Source organism: Sus scrofa, chromosome 15 (genome assembly GCF_054392235.1).
Source record: "Sus scrofa isolate SSC_HxYL_T2T_F1_AM1 chromosome 15, Sscrofa_HxYL_maternal_Yorkshire_Landrace_v2.0, whole genome shotgun sequence".
Classification (NCBI taxonomy): Eukaryota; Metazoa; Chordata; class Mammalia; order Artiodactyla; family Suidae; genus Sus; species Sus scrofa.
The window spans coordinates 124299686-124327156 of NC_139397.1; the positions used below are offsets into that span (position 1 = coordinate 124299686).

The following is a 27471-nucleotide window of genomic DNA, read 5'->3' on the forward strand; positions in this document are numbered from 1 at the left end:
TTGGAGGTTCCCAGGCTAGGGGTGGAATCAGAGCTGTAGCTGCTGGCCTACACCACAGCCACAGCAATGCAGGATCTGAGCTGTGCCTGCAACCTACACCACAGCTCATGACAATGCTGGATCCTTAACCCACTGAGAGAAGCCAGGGATCATACCCCCATCCTCACGGATGCTAGTTGGGTTTGTTAACAACTGAGCCATGACAGGAACTCCACAATCAAGAGTTTTAAAAGGTAGCCTGGGTCCCTAGCCATCACCATCTCTAGTGATTTCGAAAATCTTACCTGAAGTCATTTCTAGAGTGAAGGTATCTGTGAGTTTTGACAACAGTTCTTGCAGTTCCTCTTCCTCTGGCTCATCCTTTTCTTTCTGGATAGTAACAGCCCCTTTCCTTTCTGTGGGTGCCATTTCAGCAGGAGCAATGGTGGGGGTGTCCTGCAGCAGGTCATTGTGGAAACTGGGTAGGGAGCTAAAGATTTCCTTCGAGGCCTTTGGTGCTTGGCTTCGTGTCCCAGTACTTCGCACTGACTTCCGCTGCAAAGCGGCCTTTGGTGATTCTGAGTTTGGTAGAGCATGTTCTGCGTGTGCTGGACCTTGGCGACTTCTATCAATCACGGTATTAGAGTGAGTGTCCTGTTCTGAACCATCCTCAGTGGCATCCTTGATCTGGGAGGAATCTCTTCCCTTCCAAAACCCTTCACACTTTCCGTGATCACCCTTGGCCACCACATTTTGACAGGAAGAAGGTGAAGGATGGAAGGGGTGCAACAATGCCTGGATAAAGAAAACTTCATTTATGAAGAAATTAACATTTATCTCACTTTTTCCATTTTCTATTAAATGCCAATATTCCAATAGGAAATTTAAATGTAAGATGTTCTTTGTAGTCTCTAAATACATCACCATTAAGTTTATGTTAAGCTGTTAATTCAACGTCCACCCGAAACTCTATAAAAGTTAGAACAGCTCAGATTCTAAATTACCACAGGGGGAGTTCCCATCGTGGCTCAATGATAACGAACCCGACTAGTATCCATGAGGATGCGGGTTCGATCCCTGCTCTGCTCAGTGGGTTAAGGATCCAGTGTTGCTGTGAACTGTGGTATAGGTCACAGATGTAGCTCGGATCTGGTGTTGTTGAGGCTGTGGTGTAGGCGGGCAGGCCGGCAGCTGTAGCTCCTATTTGACCCCCTAGCCTGGGAACTTCCACATGCCACTGCCACAGGTGTGGCCCTAAAAAGGCAAAAAAAAAAAACAAACAAACAAAACCAAAACCACAACAAAAACATGAAAAACAAAAAAACAGGGAATTATCACAAGGAGTTTGGGAAAACTCTAGGTTCTGAAAGCTTAGGTTGTAAATATTATTAGAAAAAAATATTATTAGAAATATCTGAAAATATCAGGCTATATGGGTTGAAAAAAAATATTACAATAAAACATGTTCTTATGATCCATGTAGACAGGGCTGCAGTGAGGTTTCAGGATAAGCCATAGGAAAACAGTCTAGGGATATGCTCGCTACAAAGCAGTTCTCAGTGTGGTCCACAGACTCCTGGAGGGCTCTGAGACCTTACAGGGGACCATGAGGTCAAGATTATTTTCACAATAACACTTAGGTATTATTTGCCTTTTTCAATGTGTTGACACTAAAGCACTGATGGTGCAAAATCAAAAGTAAAGCTAAAGTTGTTGGTGTTTTAGCCCAAATCAAGGCAGCATCACCAACTTGTGCTAGCAGTCATGGTATTCCTACCGTCATGCACTTGCAGTTAAAAAAAAAAAAAAGCAGTTCTACTTAAGAATATCCTTGATGGTGGAGCAAAAATTCTTAATTTTCTTGGTAGTAACACATCTTTTTTAATATGGTGTGTGATGAAATGGGACGTATGCATAACACATTTCTGATGTTTACTGAAATTCAGAAGTTGCTCCTTGTGCAAAAGTATTAGACTTGGGCATTTGGCAAACATTTTCTCAAAAATGAATGAAGTGAGACAGTAACAGTAAGAAAAACAACGATACATGTTGCTAATTTTAATGGTTGAGATTTTAAGCAAAAATTACAATTTTGGAAAACTTGCATTCACTACTCATGAGCTTGCTAGCTTTCCAATTCTTTAGACTTTTCTGTTAAGATTAGTGATGATATTAATGAATATGATTTTAAAAAATCTTGTATAATGAAATGGGTGAACATTACGAAGTTTGGCACAGTGTGGTGAACCTCCAAATGACCAGTGTGTGATGATACAAATTCATGCATGGGGACAGGATCATTCAAGAAAGCACAACTAGAACAATGTATTTTAATGAAAGAGTGTGAATGAGATAAGGCTTCAAATTCAATATTGCAACTATCCTTTAAGAAGTGATCATTTAGGAGTGGCTCAGAGGAAATGAATCTGACTAGCATCCATGAGGACGCAGGTTCGATCCCTGGCCTCGCTCAGTGGGTTAAAGATCCAACGTGGCCGTGAGCTGTGGTGCAGATCGCAGACACGGACACGGCTAGGATCTGGCGTTGCTGTGGCTGCGGTGTAGGCTGGTGCCTACAGTTCTGATTCAACCCCTAGCCTGGGAACCTTCATATGCCACAGGTGCGGCCCTTAAAAAAAAAAAAGGAAAGAAAAAAGAAACAATCATTTACCGTAGGTAATAAGGACCTACTGTATAGCACAGAGTAATCTACTCAATACTGTGTAATAAGCTACATGGGAAAAGAATCTGAAAAGGCACAGATATACATATACGTACGACTGATTTACTTTGCTGTGCACCTGAAAATAACAAAACTTTCTAAGTCAACTATACTCCAATAACATTTTTTTTAAATGATCCTTTGTCATGTTTTGGTATAGTATCAAAGAAGAAGATCTCCAATTATCTGAAAAGGCTATCAAAGTACTCCTCTTTTTTTAACTGCAAATCTGGGTGGGGCCATATTTCTTCATATACTTCAGCCGAAACATCTTGCAACAGATTGAATGCTGAAAATGCTGCAGTTAGGAAAAATCCAGCTGTCTTTTATTAAGTCAGACATTACAGAGATTTGTAAAAAATGTAAAACAATGCCAATCTTCTAATTAAAGTATATGTGTACATACAGTTACTGTTTTAAAATGTTACATATATGGGTTGATTATTTTCATTTTCAAATGAATTAATATTTATTTTAAAACCACTTATCAGTTTTAATTTTGACTAGGGTAAATAGCAATAGATATAACCCACAAAAGCTTCTTGGGATCCTCAAAAAATTTTAAGAATCTAAAAGGGATGCTGAGACTAAAGGTTTAGGAATCCATACTGTAAAGAAACGCTTTGCCCCAGGTCTATTGCTTCTAATTGGTACCAGTACTGTTCTCTCCCAACGGCACCGCCGTCACAAAGATGGAAGATGTCATCTGGCTGATGAAAGGGGAAACTGGTCAGGGGATGGAGAGAAGAGGGAAAGGGTAGAGGCTGATCAGAGTGAGGTGCAAAGGCTCAGGTGCAGCACCCCCCTCAGCCAGAGGATTCTAGGTCAGACTTCCAGATGGCCAGTATCTCCTATATTCAATACCTGTAGATCCTGCTCCATTAGCTGTAGTTTGGTCCACAGACTGTTCTGGTTGGTTGTGAGCTCATGGATCTTTGTTTCAAATCTGTGACTCTTTTCTTCCTGGCAGGCATATATGGCTTGCAACTTGTCTTTGCATCGGTTTAACTGTTTTTTAAGGAGCCTGCAAAGAAGACAGGTCTGAGTGGATTGAAAGGGCAAGGGACAGGCCCAGCAGGATGCACCCCAGCCCTCTCTATGGGAGAAGCCTGCACCTCCACTATGGCCTAACATTAATCAATTCTGCTTTAAAGTGTTCATCTCCTACCACCGCCCTTTGTGCCTATTATACGCACAATGCCACAAGAACGTCATTGGTTACAGAGTTGTTTCTGAAAACTCACCATGTGTGTTATGGATTGCTTTTGGCAGCAGACCTTCTGGAGCTCCTGAAATGTGAATATGGACTCTATTGATCACCCTTCTATCTAGAAACACTCCATGTAGCGTGACAGGATACATGTTGTGGCCAATACCTAACAACTGACTGAGACCACAGGGAAGGAACAAGGATGCAACTCATGAATTGTGGGTCTGTTCTGGCTTCTCTTCCTAAGTCTAGTTGTCCATTGGTTTCAGAACGCACCAAGTAGTCAGGGTACTTCCTTTAAAACATAAGGCAGGGAGTTCCCTGGTGACCTAGAAGTTAAGGATTTGGCATTGTCACTGCTGTGGCTTGGGCTGCTGCTGTGGTGCAGGTTCGATCCCTGGCCCAGGAACTTCCACATGCCACAGGTACAGCCCAAAAGAAAAAAAGAATAGGCCAAAGTCTCTTCAGAAGTGGCCAAAGCTCAACAAGATGGCCAAGTCCCCCCCTTCCCTCCTCGACCTCAACTCTGCTTTCTCTTGCTCACTCACTGCCCTTTGGCCCTCTTGGCAACTCTTTAAACACACCTCTCCCCTCAGAGTCTGCTCTTTTGGTCCCCTCTGCTTGGAAGCCTCCTTCCCCCAGGTTCTTGCTCAGCTCATTCTCGCATCGTTAAGTCTTAGCTCAACGTCATGTTCTCAGTGGGGCCTTCCCTGAAGGTTCTACTTGAAACTGCAAACCAGAACCTCAGCCTCGCCTTCTTCACTTCCCATCTCCCTCCTTACTCTCTCTCATCTCCTTGTCTCCTTGGCTTTTCATCATATCTAATTCCTATACAACATGGTGAGATAGTAGATTTTGACTTAGTCTTGAGCTTTTAAATTTAACGGACAGGCACATTATGACATACCACCTGTTCCACTTATTTTGCTTTTATCTTACTCTATTACTTCATAATTGTCATTGTCTCTTTATTCTGGCAAATCCCCCCCCCCATTTTGCTTCTTGCCATATCCCCATGCCAAAAATAGTTCCTTTTATAGAGTCCACGTGTACACTTAAAACTGGCTTTCTAAAGCACAATCTTATTCTTTGACCAGTGTTGTTGTCGTATTTGTGAAATTTGGAGAGATTGGTTCCCTGGTAGGAAATGCAACCTTTCTCAATGTTAGCGTCTTTGAAATACCTCATTGACACTGATCTTGGAATTCAGCTGGGACTTCCATCCAAAGTAGGCATCTCTAAAAAATAGCCCTTAGACTTCCAGACAGTGAGACAGGTGAAAGAGGAGCCTGACTCTAAAATCCTTGATCATAGTTGGAGTTTCAAGGACATCTTTATGATGGACTTTTCAGAAAAGAGTCAGCCAGGGATTGTATATGGCAGAACACAGAGAAACATTCTCAGAAGGCCTCTCTAGACAGAATTCTCTGTACTTAGAGTGTTGTGCTTGTTAGGACCTGCTTGTTAGGACCAGTAGTGACATCAGTTTCTCTTTCTCTCACTTTGTCCATCACCCTCACCCCCTTCTTCCTCTCCAGCCCATCCACTGTGTTTGAAAAGCTAGAAGACATGCACTCCCATCTTTCCACAACCCAAGTGAAAGCAGAGAAAGCCCTACGTCAAGTGCAGTTCTTTTCTTACTCTGTTGGGTGTTTTCTTTTAGATGAAGAAATCCTCCTGGAGAGTTTCTGGTGAACATAATTTACCCAATGCCAATATTTCTAGCAACCGGGAGCCCAATACTTTCCAGGCAGATAGCCACTGTTAACAAACAGTTCAGATTATTTGAGAAATAATTCCATCCAAATGATCTGAAATGTGCCCTTCTAAATTTTTATATCTTTATATGTAGTTCTACTTCCTGGAGTTAAGGAGCATGAATCTCTCACATAGTAGGCCTTCAAATAGAACATAATTAGGAGTTCCCATTGTGGCAAAGTGGGGCAGCGCCAGTTCCATCCCAGCCTGTTATAGGGGGTTAAAGGATCCTTCACTGCTGCCAGGAATTTCCATATGCTATGAGTGCAGCCTGAAAAAAAAGAACAGAAAACAAATATTCAAAAGGCAAGTTAATGGTGCACAGAGCAGTGAAACATTATGCTTCTTGATCAGCACCTAACAATACAGAGTTATAGATAACAACCGAATGATTCTCTTAATATAGTCTGAGACTCTGTTGCTTTTTAAATAATCAGTAGCACAGCGTTGGCTGTTACTGAACTCATAGTTGACTACATATTTCAGCTTTTTTTTTACCACACTCATAGCATGTGGAAGTCCCCAGGGGCAGGAATCAAACCCAGGCCATAGCAATAACTAGAGCCACAGCAGTGACAACACTGGATCCTTAACCTGCTGAGCCACCAGGGAACTCCCTGTCTCAGCTTTTTTCACTTTATTTGTTGTGACCCTGGGCCTATAATATTAGAATTTGCATTTAATCCTTTAATACTTGGTCTTTACTAATTGCCCCACCACTCCAGACTATGATATCTTAGTGATTTGAGATGATTATCTATGGCTTTTGGTATGATGTCACACACATTTGAGAATTATGCCTTCTGCAATTTTCTCCAAATCATTAATAAAAATGATGGGACCAACAGGAAAAGGATAAAGACTTCACATAGATTTTACTCATTAATCAGGTTCACACTAGTATTCATTGTGTTGATAAATACCTTGCCAGGAGATCAAGGGTGTATGTAGTGGGCATGAATTATATAAAAAGGAATCATTCAGTTTAAAATAATTTGTTTGACATAATTATTTTAAGAATTAAGTTTTAAAGAATTTCAAGATTTCCATTTTATTTCCACATTTTAAGTTTCAAAATTGACTTTTTATTGCTATACTGTTTTTCTTAATTTATTTTCTAATTTATTTTTCTTATACCAGTTGATCAAGCAAGATCGAAATCGCTTTTAGGAGTTCCCGTCGTGGCGCAGTGGTTAACGAATCCGACTAGGAACCATGAGGTTGCAGGTTCGATCCCTGCCCTTGCTCAGTGGGTTAAGGATCCGGCGTTGCCGTGAGCTGTGGTGTAGGTTGCAGACGCGGCTTGGATCCCGAGTTGCTGTGGCCCTGGCGTAGGCCAGGGGCTACAGCTCCGATTCAACCCCTAGCCTGGGAACCTCCATATGCCGCAAGAGCGGCCCAAGAAATAGCAAAAAAAAAAAAAAAAAAAAAAAAAGAAATCGCTTTTAACATTTAAATTGTTATTAAATTACTTTAAAAGTGTTATTAAGCTTCTTTTCATGAGTTATCACTGAATTTTAAAATGTTCCTTATCTTTCATACCCTAATATTATGAAGCACATCTCACATATACACATTCTATATGCACATATAAAATCATTAATTTATGGATGGCATTTTAATTTTAATATATATATATTTAATCCTTAATTTATTGAGCATCTACTAGATACCAAGCATTGTATCTTCCCATAGGGGACCTCCTTACTGAAGAGCCAGGAACTCTGTCTTCTAAAGGAATGACACCAGGATACAGGAACTCAAGGAATGATTAGTCTTTGAAACATAATAAGATGCTAGATAGTTTCCCACCAACCTAATAAACCTAGTGGAAAATTAGATGCTTTTGGAGACAGTATACTGATTTCTTTAGAAGCACATAAGATACACATGGGTATCAATACATCACTGAAAATGCCCAGTCAAATTTTAAGAAATAAAATCAGTCAATCAAAACTCAAAACTTAATGTAATTATCCAGACTTTTTTTTTTTTTTTTGGTTGTTATGCTTACCTGTTCAAATAGAGCCAAATCCCCCTTTACCTTTATACTGGAATCATAGGATTTCTTTGTTTTAGGAATGTCTTCCAAATTAAAAAAAAAAAAAGAGCATGGTAAAAGCTTTGGTGTATCTCTGTTGCCAGTATTTGTCCACACACATGTGGTTCCTACCTTCTGTCCCTATGGAGAATGTTAGTGGATTCATGAGTCCTCCACAGTTCATTCCTGGTGCTGACTATTGTCTAGAGAAGCAAGAAATAGAGAAAATAAGTTTTGGGGTTTTGGTTTGAATTTAACCCCTCTTCCTAAAAATTCATCATACCCTGGTAAGGCTATTTGTTTTAAATTTTTCTTCAAAAACTGTCTGGTGTTTGGGTTTCTGGCCGTTTACGATGATACCAATTGTTCATACGCTCAAAGTGCAATCGCATTTTACAAAACATTTTCCTCTAAAGAGATTTAAACATGAACAAGATAGTTGGGTTATTTTATCTCTGTTGGCTCAAGAAATCTTTCACTTCTACCTTCCACCTTCTACTGAAACTTTCTTATTGTTCCAATGCATCTTACCTGCATATGTACCTAGAGTCATCTCACTTCTCTTTGCATTCACCAAGTCTCTCTGGGCTGATAAAGATCAGCTCAGGCCTCATCTAGGATTTTCCCATCAAACCTTGTCTCACATCACACTCTGAACTGCAACCCAAGTGCAAGTTCTGACCTGACCTGGCCTAGTCCAGGCTCCTGGGGCACCATGTACCAGCCCTTGTCTCCCACACATCTGGACGGGAAATTAGATTCCATTACTCTACATTTTTTTTTTTTTGTCTTTTTAGGGCTACACTTGTGGCATATAGAGTTTCCCAGACTAGGGATAGAATCAGAGCTGTAGCCACTGGCCTATGCCACAGCCACAGCAGTGCCAGATCTGAGCCACATCTGTGACCTATACCACTGCTCATGGCAACACCGGATCCTTAACCCACTGAGCGAGGCCAGGGATCGAAACTGCGTCCTCATGGATGCTGGTCAGATTCATTTCCACTGAGCCATGACGGGAACTCCCATTACTCTACATTTAAAAGCAGCTGTGGCCGTACTCTGTGTTCTTCTCTCCTCCGTGTTCTTCTCTCCTCCCTACAAAAGGTCTAAAGAGGGACTGGCCACCTTGGGAACATTCTTCATAGGAAGAGCCTAAAAGAGGAAAAGGGTAGGGCAGGAAGAAGACAATGATCTACACACTTGAAGTCACATTCTCTGGCTGGTGCATGATCTCTGTGGCCCTTCTGAGAAACTGGTGCCTATCTGAGTCTTCATTCAAATATTGACACAGTTTCTACATGCCCAGTATAGTCCATTTTGAATCAGTGAACTTTATGTCATTGATATCAATGTTATCATATGGTACATATCATTCTGCAACTGAGAAGCATTTCAGGTTAGCACATAGGGACTAAACTTGGTATATCCAGAGAACAAGACACCATGGTTTATTTAATCATTTGCAACCAAAGGACATTATGCTCTTTCCAACTTTTTAGAATTCTAAGTAATGCTGCAATGAATGAACAAAACTGTACATGCCTCCTTGTGCATATGTGTGCAAAGTTCTCAGGTTTTAAGTTTAATAGATACGAGTCAATTGCCCTCTTTGGGCACACACATGCATGCGTTCGTGCGCGCACGCGCGCGCACACACACACACACACACTCTTAAATATCTGTATGCATAGAATAAGTTCTGCAAAGACATAGGGACCAGATCTGAGCTGGGAATTATGGCTGAAAGGGACTTTACCTTTATCTGCAATATTTCAACTTTTTATAGGTCCAAGAGATCAGTTTTGTATAACTAAAAATGTTTTTTAAAAAAGTCAAAGAAAGAAACGTATTACATACAGAAGAAAGTCCACAGCAACTTCAAAAATGAGAAGTGAGAGGGAGTAGAAGGAAAGTGACATAAAGGAGGGCTATCAAAACAACAAAACCTCTTTCAAATTTTTGCCTCAGAATAAGTCAGTGTTAAAGTGAAAACAACCATCTGCCTTGACAAAAATGGCTTTTCTTTCTCTTTTATTCAAAGCAGGAAATAGAGCGGCTCATTATTTCTCCCCACACGTGTGACTGCGGCTCTCTGCCGAGCACTCCAGCAAGAGGCGTTGTCGGGCACCCGTGAGGGGTTTCTCTGAGTGAAGTGGCTGCATGAGCTGCTGATAAAAACACACTCAGACCCCGAAGAGCATTACCTCGAGGAAGCTGCAGAAGCCGCCCATTCCAGGGTGGTCACAAGACTCACTCTCCACTCGCACTTCTACCCAGAACAACAATATGGGAAGTCTAATTGCTCTTTGATGATGGAAGAATATCCCAGATGATCATATTTTGAAGCCCTCCCTTAGAATCAGACTGTACCATTTGCAGTGATGGAGGGAATGCCTGCAAGTGCAGTTACACATGGCGGCGGGCAGGCTAATAAATAACTGCTGGAAAACATGATAAAGAGTTTGCAGGATTTACACTTAAAACAACAACAAACACAACTTAGAATAGATTTACAAGGAGATCCTGCTGAATAGCATTGAGAACTATGTCTAGATACTCATGTTGCAACAGAAGAAAGGGTGGGGGAAAAATGTAATTGTAATATATACATGTAAGGATAACCTGACCCCCTTGCTGTACAGTGGGAAAATAAAAAAATATATATATTAAAAAAAAACAACAACAACAAGAAGCATTTCTAATCCCTTTGATGAAAAAAATTCACTGGGATTTTTAAAAATTTCCTCTCTCTTATTTTTCTTTCACCTTCATCTCTCACCTCTTCCCTTCTAAAATTCCTCAACATTTTCTTTAAGTATGGATGAATTAATTTTCCCCTTTTTCTTATTTTACTTTTCTTTCATTTTTTTCCTTTTTCGGGACATTCTGGCAACATGTGGAAGTTCCCGGGCCCGGGGCTCAAACACATGCCACAGCAGTCATCAGAGACACAGCTGTGACAATGCCAGATCCCTAACCTGCTGAGCCACCAGGGAACTCCTCCCCACTTTTCAATAACATCAAATCTTAGGATATTGCATTGTCAAGTTAAGGCACTGTGGGCAAAAGAAAGCCTTATCTGTAAGTAAGCTATATTCAGAAGTTTTGGGCAGAGACTTAATATCTATGGATACTGGAGTAATTTAAAGATATCAAAATTGAATACAGCTTACCTTTAGGATGTAGGCTTAGGAAGAGTCCCCTCAAAGCTAAACTTTATCCACTAAGGCAGTGAGCAGGACCATTGTGTATCAGAAGTGGTGTGTGCTATTGGGGTTGGAACCGCCCACTCTCTGGGGGCAACAGGTTAAGAGAAAATTCACGTTGCTTAGCCACATGTAAGTGAGGATAGGTTTTGTGTCTTCTTAAGGATGTCACTAGTCAATCTTCTAAAACATGCCACACATTAGCAATACCAATTATACTACAATTAATTGTGTATACCACTGTTGCCATTAATTCATAGTTTTCAGCTGGATAGAAAACTTTATCTATCCAAGGATAAAGTACTTTATCCCTGCAAACATTAGGTTAACTGATCTATTCTACTCTTTAGGAAAAACCATGCAATTAATTATATTAAATAGGCTAAAGACTTGACAGTTTTGTATTTTGTGGAATCTAAAATTTTCGTAACAGATATTTTGGTTTGGTTTATTTTTCCAAATCCTGGAAAGAAAGTGGCCAAAACAGACTTTTTTGATTGTCTACCTAGAAGCAGGAGATTCAAATGAAACCAATATTTGAAATGAAGAGAGTTGAAAAAGGTTTTTCTTTACAAGATAACTGTTCAAAAATCCTTAACTTTCCAATATACCATCATCCATCCAATTAAGAAAAAAGATACAGTTGGAAAGGTCTTTATTCACAATAGCAACAACAAACATAAGCTATTCCGGGTGCCCTCAGTGAGAAACACAGAATGATAGATTCTTCTGCGTTGCTACATGTGTGTTATGTGTGTGTGTAATGGGTGAGAACTCGGTCTGCCGCAGAATCCTCCAAGGTCACAGCTTTTCATGCTATATCGCCCTGCCTCCTTGCCACTTTGTCTGCCTGTGGTTCTACGACAGCCAATCTTGGTTCACTGGCTCTCTCTCAAGCAAAAACCACATTCCTCCACCCTACCCCTTTTAAAACATTTAAGGCAGAACAAGTTCAAGGGATATAAGCAATTTTAGCAGTGGCTTCAGTAACCTTTCACCTCTCAATAAATTACGGGTACAATTTAATACAATACAGAAGGTAAACATTTGAAAGCTGTTTTTATTCCATCAGAACAGGCAGAGCACTTTCAAAATGTTTTCCCATCACTAACTTCAGTTCTCAAGAGAAAAATACTTCATTGTTTAAAAAAAGAAAAAGAAAAAAGAAAAAGTTGGCAGGAGGATGTAGGGAATGGACCATTTTTCTGAAGGGCAATTCCATAACATACATTCAAAGTCTTTGATTTAGTAATTGCACCTCTAGGAATTTATCATAAGGCAAATAATAAGGAGTAGGTGCAAAGACTCATCAAAGAATGTTCACTGCAGCATTATTTCTTGTGGAAAAACTGGAATCAATCTCAATGTGCCACAAGAAAGGATACATTGTTCTACTAATTCATATACTAATTAATATATTCTACTAATGAATTCATTTGACACTTATTTATTTATTATGGAGGTAAGCTACATACTACCATTTACTGAGAGATGGAAAAAGACTTGAAAAAAACAGACACCTAAATATCGCAAAGACATTCTCACATCAACATATACGTTAATGCAAATCAAATCAAACTACTAAGAGATTAATTTGGCAACTTAAAAATGATCTTAAGTCCTTCTAGAGGAGTAATTATTTAATAGCGGTCAACACTTATAAAAAGAAGAGTGGGAGTTCCCGTCGTGGCTCAGTGGTTAACGAATCCGACTAGGAACCATGAGGTTGTGGGTTCAATCCCTGCCCTTGCTCAGTGGGTTAAGGATCCAGCGTTGCCGTGAGCTGTGGTGTAGGTTGCAGACGCGGCTCGGATCCCGCGTTGCTGTGGCTCTGGCGTAGGCCGGTGGCTACAGCTCCGATTAGACCCCTAGCCTGGGAACCTCCATATGCCGCAGGAGCGGCCCAAAAGAAATAGCAAAAAGACAAAAAAAAAAAAAAAAAAAAAGAAGAGTGATGCCAGCAAGACGGCAGAAGAGCTCTGGATCCTCCTTCCCCCCAAGACACAACAATAAATATCAGAACAATTTAGCCTCTGCCTGGAGAAGGAAGAAAAAGTCTGGACCATTTTTCTGATTTTTCCGCCTGAGGCACTGGCTTCTGTCTCACCCGTCTTAGAATGTTGACAGGACAGGCATACTCTAGATGCCTGGCAATCACTGAAAGCAAAGACAGCAGCTTGAACTGGCACAAAAATTTAAAGGGCCTTTGCAAACCCACATGCACACACACACACACACACACACACACACACACACACACACACACACACCGCTCCTATAACTCAATAGCAAAGCCCCCAACCATCCTACATGGAAATAAAAAAAGTAAAGATTTATCTGAGGTTAGAGAAAATTGGCTATTTAAATGAAAAGTAAGAGTAAGGGAATACCCTCGCTTTGCAACATTTATAAAACCCAGGGAGATTTAAATGGGAAATATCGAAAAATAATCAAAAAATGTTCAGACAAAATCAGCTAAAAAGTCTTTGGTTTCTTAATGGAGAAAACTTTCCCACATAAAACTATTCATGTATTTGAACCTCTGAAAATTTAATTATGGAAATCTTTCTTAATAGTTTTTTTCCTTTTAGTCTTATTTACATTAATAAATCAAAGACTGATGCATCAGTAAAAAAGAGCAGAGGACTGGCAGAAGAGAAAATACAACCGCCTACTAAACTTTGTAGGGAAAAAGAAGCTTCATTTTGCCCTTAGTCAGAGAAACAGAAAGTAAGGCAAATAAAATATATTCTGCTCATAAAATTAACAAAATTTAAAATACGGTAATTGTCAATATTAATAAGGATGGAGATAGTTACTTGAATTCACTGGGAGTGTAATTTGCTATAACCTTTCTAAATGGCAATTTTGTATGATGATTCTTTAAAAAGTTCCCAGTTCTCATTCTAGCGATTCCACTTTTTAAGAAATACAATCCTAGTGAAATAACTAGGGAGCTGTGTACAAAAAAATGAACAAGATAATCATTTTCGATAGTAATTTTTATCCTGGATTGATTGTAAATTTAATTTTGTTCTTTGCTCTCTTCTGACTTTTCCAAATTTTCTGTAGTAAATACACTTTATGATTGGAGATAAAAAAATATTTTTAAAAATATGTTACTAGGAGTTCTCGTTATGGCTGAAGAGGTTAAGAACTTAAAATAGCATTCGTGAAGATGCAGGTTAGATGCCTGGTCTAGCTCAGGGGGTTAAGGATCCAGTGTTGCCACAAGCTGCAGCGTAGGTCACAGATGTGGCTCAGATCAGGCATTGCTGTGGCTGTGGTGTAGGCCAGCAGTTGTAGCTTCGATTCCACCCGTAGCCCGGGAATTTCCATATGCTTCAGGTGTGGCTGTGTAAAGAAGAAAAAAATGTGTTCCTAGATTTTTCCTTGATCACATTAACAGCTTGAAAATCTTCCCCAAACTAAGGAATGGTTCACCAGATTTCTCTCCACCATTGCAAAATTGTCCAGATTAATTGTGCCTTAATTATTTTTTTCTTCTTCAGACTCACCTGACAATGGGGGCGGCTGCCATTGGTTTGTTGAGCCTGAGATATTCTTTGAGGTATTTGTGTGAAGGGCTCTGGAGCTGCTGTTTCTACTGGTCCAGTTGGACTTACATACATCGGTTCTTCAGACTTATTGTACTGAATGGAGAGCCTGCTATAAAGCAGAATTTTATGAGAGGTTGTAATAATTTTTAAAGGTCAGGTATAACACGGAGGAAAGTCTTTTCAGAAAATGTTAAATCTCATATGCAACTTAATATCCAAAAGATAATAAATTAGCTCAATTTTTTTCTGTGTTTTTTCCCAACTACTTCTTTGATATAGAGTGAATGAGCCAAAAATAGGAACAAAAATTCCATTTCCCTCCTAGATAATTTAGGCATAAGAATGCAAAGAAATTCAGGGATGACTACAGAAAATCCCCCAGGTCATCATGTTCGGGTCAGATACTAGGGGTTCTTCCTGCAGATGTGTGTTTATCTTGTCATCTCTAAAAGAGCATAGAGTAGAGCACACTAGTTTAAGGTCAGACAGATTCCATTTTATATAGCTCCATTTAGTTTCATTCCCTTATTCAAAAACTATTTCAAGCATCTTACCATCTTGGGTTATTTCAGGTAAAGACTTTTTTTAAAAAAAAGCAGAGAACTCCCTGCTCACAGACTTTACATCAAATGAACAAATACACACCCATGTCTGATGTAGTGCAATGATTTCTTCAGAATGCCATGAGAAGATAGGAAAAAAAGCAATTAGTCTGTGGTACACTTTAATTATGTGTTTAAGGGATTGGCATTTGGGGATAGAAAAATAGGTAACCCCTCACATCTCTGTTACATACCTCTGAGTGACAGACTCTATGCCTACCTCATCTCAAATCGTTTCAACACCTAGGCATTGTTCAGCACCATTTTCTGTAGACATACGAATACTTACAAGTGGGAAAATACATATCGAATTTGCTTTCGAAACTGAAATGGCATCTTTCCATACACATAATTCCGCCACATGCCCTGTTGTCTATGATGATGACTGTCCTCTGGTTGAGTCAATAGAGCTAAAATGTGTTCTTAAGTGGATTCACATAAGTAGATTCTCTGTGTTCTCGTGTATGTCTGTGTCATATACATTCCACCATTATTTCTACCAGTGGATCTTCAGTCTGTTTCTTGCTCTTTGCCCCACCCTCCAATGCTACAATGTTTATCCTTATTTTCTATGTAGTGATGATTTTAATCCTACAGGACAGAGTTCCAAAAACTGGATAGAGGGCCAGATCTTGCGTATGTTTATGTTTAGTAGGTACGACTCTTCTAAAGCCAATTTCTCCATGCGTGCATAGATTCCATCACCTCCTGACTGATGAATGACTTTGCTCCAACAATTCTCTCTTGCTTCAAGTCAGCAAGTTTTCCCTCTGCAGACTCATTCTCTGCAGTATCCTAACATGTCATTATTTTTCCCATCATAACAAAACATTCTTTTAACTTCACTCACTCTACTACCTACCCTAAATCTTAGCTCCCTCCATAGTTAAAACAAACAAACAAACAAAATCCTAGAAAGAATTTTCTTGCTGGATATCTTGAATTCCTCAATCCCCATTCTCTCTGTTTTCTTTTTCCTTTTTTTTTTTTTTTTGGTCTTTTGTCCTTTTAGGGCCACACCCACAGCATATGAAGCTGCTGGCCTATGCCAGAGCCATAGCAATGCGGGATCCGAGCCTCATCTGCAATCCACGCCACAGCTCATGGCAACGTCAGATCCTTAACCCACTGATCAGGGCCAGGAATCGAACCCACAACCTCATGGTTCCTAGTCGGATTCATTAACCACTGAGCCAAGACAGGAACTCCCCCATTCTCTCTTAAACTCCCTCCAATCTGATACTTTCTACGACCACTGTCCTACAATACTTTTTCAAGGTCATCAGTGATTTCCTTGGAGTCAAATCCAAAAGTCAGCTCTTTGCAGAGGCAGTTGACGCTGTAGACCAGCCCCTCTTCCCTGGAACACTTTCTTCATCCGTCTTCAGAATTCCTCCTTCCTCAATGGGTTTCCTCCTCCCTCATTCATCGCTCTTTCACAGCCTCTCTTGCTGGTTTTTCACCTTCTCCCCACCTATGTAATGTGAGTGTCACAGGGCTCAGTTCTCAGTTTCCCTCTCTTCTCCACCTATACTCTCTGTTTGGTAGCTCACACAACCCCATGGCTTTCAGAACCGTATGTGTCAACCACTTCCAAATTTGATCTCCAATAGACTTTCTCTCAAATATCAGGCATGAGCAGAAAATTGCCTACCTAAGGTCCATGTGGGTGTCTATGAAACATCTCAATCTTAACCTGTCCCAAACTGAAGTCCTGATCTTCCCTCCAACCCCCAAAACTGCTCCACCCATAACCTCTCCCATTTCAGATGACAGCAGCTTTATCCTTGTACTTACTACAACCCACCATGATCGTATATCTAGTACAGGTACGAGAAATTGACCTATGGATCTGAGGAAGAGAATATGTATTTTATTAATTGATCCAAGTTTATAGAGAAACCTAATATTTGACAAAGTCAATATCTTATTTAAGTGGAAGAAGATAGCCCGATTAGCTATACATCTAAAAGAAAGAAAAGCTAGACCTTTATTAAAATAAATTTCAAATGGGTGAAAATTTAAATTTCAAAATAGAAATATTAGAATAAAAATTAGGAACACATTTAAATAGCCATGCTTCTACATTGCCCCTTTTATTTTCAAAATTTCTCCCTTCAGCCTGAATTGAAGCAGGACCCTACAGTCCTTCCCCTCCCTGTCCTCCAGTTGCCTTTTGTCTGTAGAAAAACTTTAGTCAAAGAATAAGTTTAATCAGAGAAGTGAGAAAATGCAGAAGCAAAGGAAAACAGTCAAATGAGATCAGAGAATAACAGTTTAGTCATTAATCAAAGTCAAGGACTTTTAGCTCCTCCTTGAGGGCTGTAGATACTATTCTGGGCCATGTCCTGTGAGCTGTCTTATAGATACAGAAACCCCCATCAGATGGATAAAATTAATTACATGATGACCAGACTGTAGCCATGACCTAAGCTGCCACAATTCTGAGAACTGGACTCAAAGAAATGGAAACAAACTGACCCTAGAATTGAAGATTAACTGTACTTAAAACAATCAAGACAACGCTGATCAGACTACTGCATCACCAGTTTCCAGATGACTGTCAGAGCTGACTGTAATGTTTCTGCATGTGGCCCCCTCTCTCTGCATATAAAAGCTCTTGCCCACTGATTATCGATGGATGGGAAAAGTCAGCCTTTGGACAGAAGTCCCCCCCCCCGCCCCTGTTTTCTTTTCTTTTCTTTTTTCTTTTGGCCATAGTGGGAGTTCCCAGGCCAGGGATCGAATCTGAGCCTCAGCTGTGGCAATGCCAGATCCTTAACCCCCTGTGGCACAGCAGGAACTCCCCAGACCCCACTTTTAGTCACCCTGGTCTCTTTGCTGTTCTTTGGATCTGCGAAGCACACGCCCACTTTGAGCTGGCTGTCTCGATTAGCAGTATGCTTTCTAGACTGCTATAACTATAAGAAAACTGCTACATATATAAGACACTACTATACCTACACTTATAGGATTCATTCTCTTAGCTCCTCAAGGCTTTGTTCAAATGTCACCTCTCACTGAGGACCATTAAAATGACCCTATTTAATTTGCTACCAACTTTTTTTCTAAGTCTTATTCTCTCTACCTGGCTCTCCTTTTTTTTTTTTTCCTTTTCCTTTAGTGCTTTTAGCTTCTACTGTGTTATTATAACTCATGTAAATGCCTACTTTTAATTCTCTGGGTGCCCTAATGAAATGAAAGCTCTATGAGATCTTCATCTCTTTTGTTCCCTGATATATTCCAAGTGCCTAGGAGAGTGTTCACTAAGATTTATTGAGTAAATTATTTTTCAGATTATTTCCTGGCAAGTCTGTAGCCATTTGTACTTCTACAAAATGTCAAGGGCATTCATGGTACAAATAAGACAGGCATTTTTCGTTAAGGCACGTCACAGCCTTCTCGCCCTGAAGAATGCCAGACAGTGCTTCAGCATCATGTTTGGAAGCCATTTGTAACAGTGAAATCACCGACAAAAAGCACAAATGTGAAAAACATGGTATGAAATTTATAGTATGAGAGCTGAATCCAGAAGACAGGGAGTCAGTCACTCAGCTCTACCTCAGCTGCACAGCAGGCACCTCGCATTTTTTCTTTTTTTTGTCACTCTATTCATGTCTGCCAATGACCAAAGAAGGATTGTGAGTGCTGATTTTTTAGGTTAGTTTCTGAAGCATGTACATTCTCATGCTAGTGTCTTCTCTTTTAGGAATTTGGTTATGTTTCTCCTTTCACTCAGGTCTTGCTTTCTGTACTCTATATACTATTACATTTTCTTTACATGAGTTTTGTACCTTTTGTAAATTTTTTTCCCAGTTTCATTTAAAAATAAAGTTACAATAGGGAGTTCCCGTCGTGGCTCAGTGGTTAACGAATCCAACTAGGAACCATGAGGTTGTGGGTTCGATCCCTGGCCTTGCTCAGTGGGTTAAGGATCCGGCGTTGCCGTGAGCTGTGCTGTAGGTCGCAGACGCGGCTCAGATCCTGTGTTGCTGTGGTATAAGCTGGTGGCTGCAGCTCTGATTTGACCCCTAGCCTGGGAACCCCCATATGCCACAGGAGCAGCCCAAGAAATGGCAGAAAGACAAAAAAAAAAAAGAAAGTTACAATATTATAAATAGAATGTTTAGAAAGTTTCTGGCTGGATATTGCTGATTCAGTAAAGAGCTATTTGTGCATATGTATTTTGTTTTCCACCACTCAAAATGTATTAATTCTAGTAGTTTTTGTGAGAGTTAATTGGGGTTTCACAATCATAATTTATAATCATATTAGCTGCAAATGGAAGTAATTTTGTCTGTTCTCTTTCACAGTTTTAATATTCCTTTTCCTTATATTTATAGGAAATTCCCTAAATACTTAATAATAGTGGTGATATTTGACACCTAGCTCTCAGTTTTGTTTTTGTAAGTGAAATATTTTCAGTGTAAACTAGTATGTGGAATCCACATTCTTTTTACCCTGAAGTGTGTTTGCTGAATCAATGAATGAATTCCGTATTACTATTTGGAAATAACCATGAATCTTTTAGAAGATGATCAGTCTGCCTCTGCCAACTTAAGAGATATCAAGGATACGTTTTGGCCTATTATCACAATGTAAAGCAGTAATATTCCACATTAATTTCTCCTTGACCAATCACTAAGAATTTCTGAACTCATAAATATCTAGGATAAGTGAACATTTTTCCATTAGAATTTTACTGTGGGGAACTACTCTATTGCACTCTGGTGAACAGAGTAAAATATATTGACATTTAAAGAAGCTTTACCTTTGCACGGGACTTCCAAGTCCTTTCCTCATCTTATCTCCACAAATACTACCCTGGGAGTAGGAAGGACAGGTTATCCCTACTATTAGGTGAGGAAACCGTGTCTTAGAAACATTCCTCAAGGCCACGCACAGAGCTGGCTGAAGACAAGGTTTCTGTGTCTCTGTCCCAGGTTCAAACTCCACCACTGTCCTCCAACACTGCGTACTTATTGCTTGCGACCCTCTTTTATATTCCACTCTAAAAGACTCACCTTATTTTTAAATTAAAATTATGTATGCTGTATTAAAGACATATATCAAGATGATATTCAAATTCTCTAACGTGAAGAATGTATCGGTAACAACCGGATACATCAGGGTGGTACAAGCATAAGGCATGACATCTAATTGCAAAGTCAGTATGTATCTTTCCCTTTAAAGAACTAGAAAATATGTAGTAAATTATGCCAGAGTGTGTGAAGTGATAAAATGACCATAGCAATAGGGCTTGGGATAGAGATGGAACTAGCTCGTAGATGTCTTAGAAAAGATTCAAGAATTACAAAAAGAAATTAATACATGAATATCCATTTGACTAAAAGATCTATTCTTATACTTCAGGTAGATAAAATGAAAGTGAATGAATTATTCTGGGTTTTTTTCCTCCCCAAAGTTTGGTGATTGTAAGCTCAAGGAAATGGTACCTCTTTCCTTTACCTTCTGCACTTTCAAAATATAAGGAAGAGTTACGACAAAAGTTAAGGTCAGGAAGGCTTTTTAAGTCATCTCTAGGCTGGTGCTCAGGTAGGTGATGGGTGATCTCCTGTATGGGTGGTGGGGGTCCTTTGAGATAACCCTCTGGAGCATAGTTTGGCACTCTGAATTTTGAGGATTAACAAAATTCACAACTTTTGAAGCAATGGTTTTACTTCAGTGAATTTCTCTTAATAAAATATTAAAAATATAGGAAAGTGCATGTATAGGGATGTTGACTACAGAATTGGGGAGTGGGTACAAACTTCGAAAATTACCAAAATGGAGTTCCCATCATGGCGAGTCGGAAAGGAATATGACTAGGAACCATGAGGTTACGGGTTCAATCCCTGGCCTCACTCAGTGGGTTAAGGATCCGGCATTGCCATGAGCTGTGGTTTAGGTCGCAGACTCGGCTTGGATCCTAGGTTGCTGTGGCTGTAACTGTGACTGTGGCTGGCAGCTATAGCTCCTATTCTACCCCTAGTCTGGGAAACTCCACATCCTGTGAGTGCAGCCCTAAAGCAGAAAAAAAAAAAAAAAAAAAACCCAAAATGTTCAATGATAGGAAATTGCTTGTGAATTACAGCACTCCCTTATAAGGACAAGAATGAGGTAATTGAAAATTATATTTTAGAAACTAATGACAAGAAAAGTGCTGTCCTTTAAATGTAAACAGGAAAAAAAATGAAAACTTGTATCTATAGCATAACTCCTGATCTAGTAATACGGAAATGTGAACAGCACTCACCTGTGAGTGATGGAATGTGTTTTCCCCTGCTTTTTTTTTTTTAAATGAAGTATTCATCTGAATTAGGCTTTCAAAAGTGAACCAACAAAAACAAAAGACGTAGGAGAAGGTTATTCAAATAATCTAATAGTAATAATCTTCTGTGTCTGTCTGAGGCCTTTAGTTGGGATAACTCAAATGATTGCATAGCCCACTTAAAAGTATTTTTGTCTCTTGTTCTATTTCAAAATTAGAATTTGGAGTTCCCTCTGTGGTGCAAGGGGATTGGCGACGTCCCTGTAGCACCAGGATGCCGGGCAGGTTTGCTCCCTGGCCTGGCACAGTGGATGAAAAGGATGCAGTGTTACTGAAGCTGCAGTGCAGGTCACAACTGCGCTCAGATCTGATTCCTGGCCCGGGAACTCTAGATGTCCCGGGGCGGCCAAAGAAGGGGAAAAAAAAATTGTAGAGGGAAGGAGCATCTTAACGCCTCCCCCAGCCCCAGCTCTTGCCTTCTGCAGGATCATCAGGATGGTGAATTGGCTACTGGTGTCCCGTGCTGCTGCGTAACCCAATACCCAGGCTCCAGGCTGCCATCCCCCAGGTCTGTCACTCAGAGACACTCACCTGGCCGGGGCATGGTCAGCCCTATCCTCTGGGTTCACCTGGTCCAGCAGCCTCTGCCTTCTCGCAGCTTCTTTCCTCCTACAGCGCCCTTGGAGCAAGTTGTTTCTGAGTGTCCTGAGAAGGAGTTTTGTATTGTCCTTTACTGACATCTGTTGGTACGGATGACATTAAAAAGGGCGTCAGATCAGTCTTAACATGCTCTTCTTTCCTCACTTGGGTGGCGTGGCCGTTGTGAAAGTTTCCGAAATTATTTCCCTTACTTTTATGTCTATAGAAAAATCATCTCACTCCCGTACTGCCTGAATTCCTTCACATCCTCTCTCTGCCCACATACATGCAGCATGTTTCCAAATTAAATACTTCTGCAAAAACTTCTGCAAAAACTCCTCTTCCTTAGAGCAACCCAGGAATGTGGAATTCTAAAGCCAGAAGAGGATATGTGGCTAATTTGGGGGATTCCTTTGAGACTTTATCTCCAGCAAAATACTCATGCATTTTATTTTGTATAAAATTTTAGTGGAGGGACAGGCCACCTGAAATCTGACCATCGACCCCCACATGTAAGTCAAAAGGAAAGGAATGAGATGTTTCATTCAAAATTTTCAGCCCTTGAAATCTAACATGTAATAACAAAATGACCACACGGTGTCAGCCTAACACTGATAAGCCCTATTTCTCCCCAGGCTTTTAGAAACTGGAAGATCATAGGCCAAAGAATCTGAGAATCTGGGCTAATAAAGGTTAGTAAAGCAACGGCCACTGAAAAGTCTTTGGCAAGGTCGAGGCACTTGATTTTTATAGACCATTCCTGGTAAAGAGAGAATGAGGGGAAAATGTTCTCAGTAAAGAAAATTAGTCAACATCTTTCACTACTGTGGAATTGAGGGTGAGGCCGTCTGCCCAGAAAAACTGATCTGTACTTAGGAAAAGAGGGTTCTTTCTGGGAAAATTTAAAAGCTCTCTACCTTAAAAGTGTCCTATTTCTCTTTTTTTGTAGCCAGAGCTGAATTCTCTTGCTGGGTATTTATTATTATTATTATTAAAGTGTAGTTGATTTACATTGTTGTGATTTGTTTTTGTCTTTTTTTTTTTTTTTTAATGGCCCCACCCGGGGCATATGGAAATTAGCTGAGACCTACACTGCAGCCGTGGCAATGAAGTGCTGGGAACATGCTTTAACCCATTGAGTGAGGCCGGGGATTGAACCTATACCTCCACAGCCACCCAAGCTACTGCAGTCGGATCCCTAGCCCACTGTGCCAAAGCCGGAACTCCTACTTTTGTCTTTTTTTAAATTGAAGTATTCTTGATGAGTATTCTTAATTTTCTCAAAACATTCGAAAGTCAGCCATGAAGTCTAAGTTTCATACTCCTTCAGTCAAAATTGAGATAACAATCTTTATCTCTTATTTTTCCTAAAAAAAAAAAAAAAAAAAAAAAAGTTCAGGAGTTCAGGAGAAGACACGTTAAAAAATATCTCAGAGTTCCCTTCATGGCTCAGTGATTAACAAACCTGACTAGGATCTACGAGGATGCGGGTTTGATCCCTGGCCTCGTTCAACGGGTTAAAGATCTGGCATTTCCCCCAGCTGTGGTGTAGGTTGCAGATGTGGCTCGGATCCCGCACTGCTGTGGCTGTGGTGTAGGATGGCAGCTGTAGCTCCCATTCGACCCCTAGCCTGGGAACCTCCATATGCCGCAGGTGCAGCCCTAAAAAGCAAAAAAAAAAAAAAAAGAAAACATCCCCCAAAATGCACTAGCAACTAGAGGCCTTGTTGCATCGTTTTTACCAAACCAGAGTTTTTCTTTTTAATTTGTAACCGTTTCCAATGCTTCTCACCTCTTAGTCCTCATATATCTTCTAGTACACTGTAGAGTCAATGGCTTCACATTGGACTCTGGCCTTTTCTTGTTCCAAAAGGTTTTATTAAAATCTTTACAATATAAAGGAAGTATAGGCATATGGAGAGATAGTTAAGGTTGAATGTGTCACTTCCTTAGTCTTAAGTTTTACATGTATGAGAGGAGTGTTTTTACTGGAGAGGAAACTTTTTTTCATTGCTGCAGCTTTCCCTGAGAAGATTCTTGAAGAGTTTGGTACATTGCATTAGATGTTACCTGGATGCAGTTCTCGATCACAGGATGGGACTTCTGGTGAGACTTGCCATGAAGACCAGATAAGAAACACCCCTGGCAGATGTCAAAGTTGAGACACTTCAGACAGCGGTACCTACCAATTAAAACAGAAGTGTGACTTACATCCTTACTAGAAGGCGAGGAGATGAAATACCATCTAGGTGGAGAATGAGCGCCCTAAAACATGCAGGAGGTGTCTCAGCGCTCCAGTGAGTGTAAAGTGTCTCCCAAATTTCATAGGGATGTTAAATGACTCTGATGGTTTATTTAATCAAGGAAGTCTTTTGCTGCCATTTTTTATAATATGGCATTAATTTTTTTTTCCTTTTCTTTTTATGGCCACACCTGTGGCATATGGAAGTTCCCAGGCTAGGGGTAGAATCAGAGCTGCAGCTGCTGGCCTACACCACAGCCACAGCAATGTGGGATCTGAGCCTCGTCTGCGACCTACCCCACAGCTCACAGCAAAGCCAGATCCTTAACCCACTGAGCCAAATCAGGGATTGAATCCACTTCTTCATGGACACTGTGTCAGGTTCTTAACCTGCTGAGCCACAGTGGGAACTCCAGTGTAGCGTTAAATTAATACAATTTCATCGACAAACTACAGCATAGAGACTTGATTGATCTTCTCCGCCCATTCCCCCCCAAAATATATATATACACACACAAAGAATCTTTTATATTCAGGATACTGTTGGCTGCAACTCTTAGGTTTGGGTCTTTTTTTTTTTTTGGCCACACTCACAGCATGTGGAAGTTCCAGGGCCAGGGATCGAACCCGTGCCATAGCAGCAACCTGAGCCGCTGCAGTCATAAAGCTGGATCCTTAACACACTGCACCAAAAGAGAACTCCAGGATAGACTCTTAAGTCAACAGCCACGTTTTGCATAGCTGCACAATGCATTCAAATATTTTGAATCTGACTGCCAACTTAAAACCGGGAGATTTCCAAAAAGCTTGAATCCTAGATTCTGCCGAAAAATGTGTGAGGGATGATGATATTGGACCTTCATTCCTGCATGGTGTTGGGGGAAAATAAAACCATAGATAAGGAATCTGAACCGTGTCCTTATTTTATTTTATTTTATTTTTTATTTATTTATTTATTTTTTGTCTTTTTGCTATTTCTTTGGGCCGCTCCCGCAGCATATGGAGGTTCCCAGGCTAGGGGTCCGATTGGAGCTGTAGCCACCGGCCTACGCCAGAGCCACAGCAACGCAGGATCCGAGCTGCTTCTGCAACCTACACCACAGCTCACGGCAACGCCAGATCGTCAACCCACAGAGCAAGCGCAGGGACCGAACCCGCAACCTCATGGTTCCTAGTCGGATTCGTTAACCACTGTGCCACGATGGGAACTCCCAACGTGTCCTTATTTTAGAAATTGGTAGGTAGGAAAGAACAAAGCGGAAGAAGGAGAGTTCCTCACCAGCCACAACCGGGTGACCGTCACCCCTGAGTTTCTTTTTTCTTTTTTTTTTTTGTCTTTTGTCTTTTGTCTTTTGTCTTTTTGTTGTTGTTGTTGTTGTTGTTGCTATTTCTTGGGCTGCTCCCGCGGCATATGGAGGTTCCCAGGCTAGGGGTTGAATCGGAGCTGTAGCCACCGGCCTACACCAGAGCCACAGCAACTCGGGATCCAAGCCGTGTCTGCAACCTACACCACATCTCACAGCAACGCCGGATCGTTAACCCACTGAGCAAGGGCAGGGACCGAACCCGCAACCTCATGGTTCCTAGTCGGATTCGTCAACCACTGCGCCACGATGGGAACTCCACCCCTGAGTTTCTTAACACATCAACGTTGCAGACTCTGTTAGAAGCAGTTACATCCCTAAATCTCCTGTGGTCAAAAGTGGAGGAGGAGAGACACGACATGTGGAATCTGAAAAAAGGACAGACTGAACTTCTTTGCAGAACGGATGCTGACTCACAGACACTGAAAAACTTACGGACTCCGGAGAAAACAGTTTGGGGTGGGGTGGGGGGATGTGCTTGGTTCTGGGGTGGAAATCCTGTGAAATTGGATTGTGATGGTCATTATGTAACTACAGATGTGATAAATTCATTTGAATAATAAAAAATTAAAGTAAATTAAATTAAAAAAAAAAAAAAGAAGTGGAGGAGGAAATCTTGAGACACTCTGGTCAAGGAAGGGTGGCCCTTACACTCAGGGACGATATTGTGATACTGGGGAGGGCTGGTAGGACCTCATAGTCATGAGCTGGCAACTTTTAAGGATGAGTGAGATGGTGTTGTTTTCAGTAAAATATCAGGGCTCTCTCCTTTTCCCTCGGGCTATTTTAACCCCCGTCTTCGACTACAGTGGGTGTGGCATCACGTTGTGTCTTCCCCATCGATGGCAACAACAGTAAGAGCAAGGAGGGGCTATGCCTTTTAAAAGGGCCCTGGCTACCCTCATTTTCCTCATTTATACGACCAAGCTGGCCCCTAGAAGCATTCGAGTTTTCGACCCATCTTAAAAGTAACAAAAATGAAAATAGGATGAGATTTCTGTGCTCTTCAAATTCTATGCCTTGCTATAAAGACCCGCTATAGAAGCCTGAGGTACTAACTAGCAAAATCAGGGAATATATGATGACACGCCAAGTGAGAGGCATGGAAAGAAGTGCTGTGGGCTGGTATGGTTGGGAAAGTTTTCATGGAAGGCGTGAGACTTATGCTGTGCACAGAATACTGGACTGGAAATTGAAGCGGAGGAGATACTAGGGAGAAGGAAGAGGGGGAGGCAGGTAATGGAGGCTGGCAGGGGACAAGAGGGTTTAAAGCTTGTCACATCTGGGAGTTTCCATCGTGGTGCAGCAGAAACGAATCTGACTAGGAACCATGAGGTTGCGGGTTCGATCCCTGGCCTCGATCAGTGGGTTAAGGATCTGGCGTTGCCATGAGCTGTGGCGTAGGTTGCAGACACAGCTTGGATCTGGCGTTGCTGTGGCTCTGGTGTAGGCTGGTGGCTACAGCTCTGATTCGACCCCTAGCCTGGGAACCTCCATATGCCATGGGCGTGGCCCTCAAAAAGACAGAAAAAAAAAAAAAACCAAAAAAAACCCAAAAAAGCTCGTCACATCTATCAGACCTGTAGATAACTCTAAAGAATAAAAACTTAGGGAGTTCCCACTATGGCACAGTGGGTTAAGAATCCCACTGGAGCAGCTGGGGTCACTTTGGAGGCAGGGGTTTTATGAATGGGTTAGCAGTGGGTTAAAGGATCTGGCTTGCTGCAGCTTCGAGTTACCCCACAGCTGCAGCTTGGATTCGAGTTACCCCACAGCTGCAGTTTCTGGCCCAGAAACTTCCATATGCCATGGGTGCAGCCCAAGCCAACCAACAAACAAACAAACTTGGGATGTTCCTGAGGTCAGGTGGCAGA

At 40.9% G+C, this 27471-nt stretch overlaps 1 protein-coding gene across 2 annotated transcripts in view; it reads right to left on the minus strand.

The window, feature by feature from the left end:
• Positions 1 to 27471, minus strand: part of DYTN (dystrotelin) — a 59002-nt gene that overhangs the window by 9503 nt on the left and 22028 nt on the right. The window contains exons 3-8 of one of the 2 annotated variants that reach the window (XM_084999080.1): positions 24062 to 24173; positions 21944 to 22092; positions 14438 to 14585; positions 7843 to 7913; positions 3566 to 3725; positions 285 to 774 (exon numbers count right to left, since the gene is read on the minus strand). In XM_084999080.1, the coding sequence (XP_084855206.1) occupies positions 285 to 774; positions 3566 to 3725; positions 7843 to 7913; positions 14438 to 14585; positions 21944 to 22092 (1018 nt within the window). In that variant the 5' untranslated portion in view covers positions 24062 to 24173. The remainder of the gene's footprint in view (positions 1 to 284; positions 775 to 3565; positions 3726 to 7842; positions 7914 to 14437; positions 14586 to 21943; positions 22093 to 24061; positions 24174 to 27471) is intronic. The other variant, XM_021075388.1, reaches the window with a different exon arrangement.